Source organism: Ceratosolen solmsi, unplaced genomic scaffold, assembly GCF_000503995.2.
Source record: "Ceratosolen solmsi marchali unplaced genomic scaffold, CerSol_1.0 scaffold29, whole genome shotgun sequence".
Taxonomy (NCBI): domain Eukaryota; kingdom Metazoa; phylum Arthropoda; class Insecta; order Hymenoptera; family Agaonidae; genus Ceratosolen; species Ceratosolen solmsi.
In genome coordinates, this window is record NW_011948417.1 from 705,646 (window position 1) to 711,645 (window position 6,000).

General features: G+C 23.6%; 1 protein-coding gene across 1 annotated transcript in view; it reads left to right on the top strand.

Annotated features, from left to right (window-relative positions):
* Positions 1 to 6,000, top strand: part of Mbs (Myosin binding subunit) — a 42,173-nt gene that overhangs the window by 10,371 nt on the left and 25,802 nt on the right. The window contains exons 3-4 of the mRNA XM_011496713.1: positions 3,996 to 4,126; positions 5,192 to 5,314. Of these exons, the coding sequence (XP_011495015.1) occupies positions 3,996 to 4,126; positions 5,192 to 5,314 (254 nt within the window). The remainder of the gene's footprint in view (positions 1 to 3,995; positions 4,127 to 5,191; positions 5,315 to 6,000) is intronic.

Here is a 6,000-nt window from a genome sequence, read left to right on the forward strand (position 1 = left end):
TTTTTGATGTACAATAAGTTATAAAAATTTATCATTTTTAAAAAGCTTGTAGAATCATAAATTTAAAAATAGGATTTCTCTAAAAATCGATTGAATCATTCAAACGTTATAGCAATGTATAAATAATTTTACAGTTAAACATGAACTATTTTGAGATTTTTTTTTTTTTTTTTTTTTGTAATTTGACCTATAAGGATCATAGGATGGGTGAACTGATCTTTGAAAGATATATTTATTGATAATAAAATAAATAAATTTTTAAATAAATAAAATTTACAGGTTTAGTATTTTGTTAAATTGTTTAAAAATTTTATTACAATATATAGATAATTTAATATAATACTATGCTCTCTTAGTCTATATTTCAATAAAAATTATGAAAATTATTCTGATATTATTCTCTTAATTTATTGTTTACAAATGACTTGAATAATATTTTTAAAATATTTGAGTCCCATTTTTTATAAATATTTAAGAAGTTGAATTAGTTAAATTATAATGGATGGTTTTTAATTGATATAAATATCTTAAAACAGTCACGATCATTATCCATAATTCTATAAGAAAAATATTATTTTTTAGTAAAGTAGCAGATAAATTATAATTGAGTACCACATTTATCAAAAATATTTATGTCGGTGAGTAAGTCACATATATTTTAATATCTCTTTGACAGAACTATGCGCATACGATTGTTCTTATCAGCGGATGTACAATAAACGTTAAGAATTATGATTTCACTTATACAATTTGAAATTTAAATTCAGTAATTTATTATTACCATTAGTTTACCATTAAACTAAAACAAACGATAATTCATGCAATGTAGTTTGTTATAGCAAAAACATGAGCGTAATAAATTTAAATGTAAGATCTATACATTAAAATTTTTTTGTGATTTATTAACAAAATGTAAAACAGAAAAATGTTCCAATTTTATACCTACATTTTTTTGTATATACACAATAGAAAAGTTAATTTAAAAAAATGTTTTTTAATCTAAATCTTTTACGCAATATAACATGTATCTAAAGATAATTTAATTTGATTTTCAAATGATAATTATTCTTTAAAAAAAAAAAAAGAAAACAAATATTTGAGAAGTAATATAATTAAATTTATCAAGAGAATACAAAATATTTCAGATTATTTGTATTATTAAAGTATTGTTTAAATTTAAATTTTTTAAAAATAGCTTTAATAATATCTTGTAATTGATTTTCTTTAATTTACAAGATTATTTTCAATATAGAATTGCATTTTCTAAAATTATTTTTCATATACGAACATCAAATACTTATTATCCGACGATGGATAATAATGTTTAATGTTTAAATAGATTTTACATTTATTATTTATCTCTTCGTTACATATATATATATATATATATATATATATATATATATTGTAATAAATTAAATTTATAGTTTTTTATGTTTAATTAATACATAGTTGTATATATGCATATATAGGTATAATTAAATATTAATTTAAAAATGAATCTTCATTGTTTTATATATTTGTAATAGAATACCCATAAAGTACTGTAATAAATTATCTATTAAGTAGTAAAAGTATTCGAAGAATTTAAATTTAATTACTATGAAAATTTAATTATTGTATCATATTAACTTAATATATTATGTTCTTAATTTTTACTGTAAAAATAATTTGATAAAGCTAAATACTGTATAAGCATTGTTTGAGTAATTTTGCACATTTTCTGAACAAAATATTTAAATATAGACATTTTAAAATGCTCATGAATTTTATTTAAGTTTTTCCATATTACAGATTGTATTGGTTTTTGAAGATTATAGATATATTATTTTAGTTTTAGACATTTTTAGAATTCATTGCTTAGATAGAGACGATTTTTTGCGCGATATATCTTAACCTATGCAATTGGAATAAACATGAGAAAGATTTTAATTGTATATTAAAGTTATACTTGAATTATGTAAAATTGCCAGATATACTAGTATTTGAAACATAAATAGAATAAATGTATTTCAAATTATATTTATTAAATCAGATATAATTTTAATAATGTGTCTTCTGGTTTAATTATAAGCTTGGTAGATAGTTATTTAAAAAAATTATTTTAAATTATGTGCACATTTGTCTATTTTTAAAATAGCCGAAAATATAGTAAGAATATAGTAGTTGGATTTGACAATTCTTGGTTCCTTCTGGTCAAGATCGTTAAACGTTGATATACTGTACTTTATCAACGTCAAGCCCGTTTAATATAAGTCAAGGTATTATGTAAGTAATTCACTATGCATTTGAACTAACATACTATTAGGAACTTTGAATTAAAATATATAAAATTGGTTTAATGTTGTAATATTATTATGCATATATTTTGTAGATAAATGAAATTTTTAAATTATGATGTCAAACAAACGAATAAAATACTATAATGAAAAGTGTATGTTTACTTGTTATATTATCATTTATTATAAAATTTAAAATAGAATGAAAATATATAAGAAGACATTTTTCGTATAGTTATATATTTTCTTAACGAACTCAGATCAATTTAATAATATTTATTTTGCAAAAGGTATAATTTTACTTTCATATTCATATTCCGAAACTACGAAATTATCGTTTTGAGTTGTTGAAAATTCAACTCTCAGTTCAAGTGCAAAGTGAATCGTCTAAATATGAGCCCCCCCCCCCACCCCCTTACCGACTTTACTACTCGTGAACGAATGCTTTGCCAGAGAAATACTATTACGGCTACATGGTTAATGTATTACGAGACAAAAGTCTTGACAAAACTTTAAAAAAAATTGGTTTTAATTATATCGATGATAAAATAAAGTTTATATAATTTATAGACAATAATATATATGAAGTAAATTGTACATATTTCATGCAATATTATTGTTATAAATAATTTAGTCTTTTAGTCATGTATGATGAATTTCAAATAAAGTTATTATGGTTAATCGCGAATAGTTTTTTTAGTAAAAATTTTATTAAGTAATGCGGAGTAAATGTAATCTTACTGCTTGATGAATTTTCTTATACTGTAATACTTTTCCTAAGAAGTAGAATAGGATTCGTCATGAGTTTTTGCGTATACTTACAATCAAATATATCGCGACATTTGCTTCAACCTGACTCAAAAGTTCTCGAAACGTTCGGTCATAATTAAGGTATAGTTTATTTTTTAAATTAATTTTATTATTTCTTTGTCCAATGAGCTTGTTAAGTAATTACAGCAATGAAAACAAAAATTTGGCACCTTGTCCAGAAAAAAAAAGTACATTAGCAATGAAAATAATTTATATTTTTTATATAAAAATGTTTTAATATAAAAGTAATCGATCTAATAGCATTTATACGGAAAAATGAATTATTACAACTAATTGTCGAATTTCTATTTATTAACGTATAATGTAACGAATAAAGTGTATAAATAAAAATAACAATCATATTGATTTATTTTTAATTAAAATTCACGTTGTACTAAAATAGTGTTATTACATAATATGAATCTACTTTACAAATAATATGTATTTAAATAATCTATGCGTAATGTATATAATATGTAATATAATTACATTATACATTATATACATGTGTATAAAATAAATATTATTTTTATGTAAATTAATTTATATGTAAAACTGCGAAAATTTCTATCGAAAAATTCAGTCGACTGCTAAATAGCTAAAAAACTGCTATTGAAATGACTTATTTTACCATTAATACATCGATATATAAAAAAGTATAAATTTAAAGATGATTTGTACAATTTTTCCATTTTATATATTAAAGCATACAAAATGCATGATGGAATACTTTATTTACCAAACAATTGAATTAACTTAGCTGGAATTATTTATTGCCTAAAGAATGAATTAAAATAATATTTTAAACTACATATCTTGGAATAATATTTTAATGTCGCGGGTAGCTTATGTAAGGTGCAGTTAACAATGTATTTGAAAAATTAAACAACATTTTTTTAATTGCAGGCCTGTATCGATCAAGATTTGGATATGGTTGAATTCTTGGTGGAACAAGGCGCGGACATTAACCGAGGTGACAATGAAGGTTGGACACCTCTGCATGCAACGGCATCTTGTGGCTTCATATCAATTGCCAAGTTAGTATGTTAACACATTTTCCAACAACGTGTAATAAAGTAATGATGGATGACTGATTATCCGATGATTGGTAGACGAATTATAATCTCATTTACCTTGAGACTTTTGCTTACTTTTGGCACTTTGCTTTAAACATTTGAGAGCAAAATATACTAGCATATTTTTGTTAAAATGTTATTTGTAAATTATGTTTTTTATGAAAGTTTTGCGCAAGATGTTGTTTCTTTATTCTTCGTTATATTTCAAATGGATATTTGAGAACACATACGTTCAATGTACGTTCTTAGCCGTTTGTTTCATGTATTATAAAGACGATTTATTTATTCCGTTAAGTTAATCATTTTATTCATATATTTAATAATGTGTGTATATATATATATATATATATATATATATATATATATTGTTTTATCTATTGGAGAATTGTTTTCTAGCTGCCATTAATAACAAAAGTATAAAGTCTTGATAGGTTTAAAATTTGCATAAAGTACTTAATTTTTAGGTAATTAGAACGTTAATAATGCGAGATAAATACAAAATAATGTAGAAAGCAATTATTCTTATAAATTTCATAACATAGTTTTTTTTTTTTAGATAACGATGAGATTGATTGCTTAAATCCCATTATTATTATTATTATTATTATTATTATTTCTTTCTATTGGAAAGATTGTGGAATTTAATTTTGAAAAACATTATGTATCAATATAGTTTTTTTTTTTTTTTTATTAATTGGCAGGATATTATTGATGCACAATATTTTACGAGTATATCGAAAAGTTATTTATGATTTTAGTAAAAATGCAATAAGCACTATTGTAATATTCTTCTTATACGAAGTTGAAAAGATAATAAATAAAGTCAACTATTCATGATGAGAAACCTTTAGTGTGTGTAAATTACGAGGTTGATTTATTAGATGGTGAAAGATAATCTTTTGAAATTGCTTCGATTAAAACGGCTTAAGTAAAGCTTAAGTTAATCCGAGGCGCCCATGCGTCAATTTCCTCTTCAATAACAATTGCAATGATTGTCCTGATTTAATCTTTATTTTTCTTCGTCAGATACTTGATAGAGCAAGGCTGCAACTTGGCGGCTGTAAACAACGATGGCGAGCTCGCTCTCGATATTGCCGAGAGCGATGAGATGGAGGAGATGCTCCAGGAGCACATTAACAAGGCAGGCAAGTAGTCGCGTTATGAAAGGAAAGCTCGTGAAAAATTAAGAGAGCTTTTGCATTCGCTCTAGTTAATCGAGTGCAGCTGACCCTTAGCTTTTTAGTCGCAATTTCTTTTCTATTTTTGCTATTACAATATCTACACTACGATCGCGTGCTTGCATTGCCTGTTTATTCTTGTAACACCTAAAATGAAAAGAAATTCTAACTTGCAGTGAGCGATCCCTTCATCGAGGAATTAAACTCTAAAATCAACTTTTTCTTTCTCATTTTATAGATTTTAATTATACAGATATAACAATGTCTGTAATAAATATTGCAAATGATATTGAATAATTATACGTACAGCTTATTCAATTGCAATTAATTAGTTTGTTGAAAAAAAAGGGAAAAAAAAGAAAAAAAAAATTAGTACACTGCCAACTTGTTATTATTCAGAAATTAAAATTCCAAATTAACGTTGGGCTTGAAAGTATTGGAATTTAAAATATATATAGACGATTGAAAATATAAATTGCGTATTATTATTATTATTATTATTATTATTATTATTATTATTATTATTGAAATTGTTTAAAATTTTGTACCATGCGGAATTTAAGATTAAAATACAAGTTGATTAGATTGGTATTGCGAAATTATCGAGTGTAATTGGAGAAATATGTTGCTAAGAAATGAATTGTAACAGGGATCGAT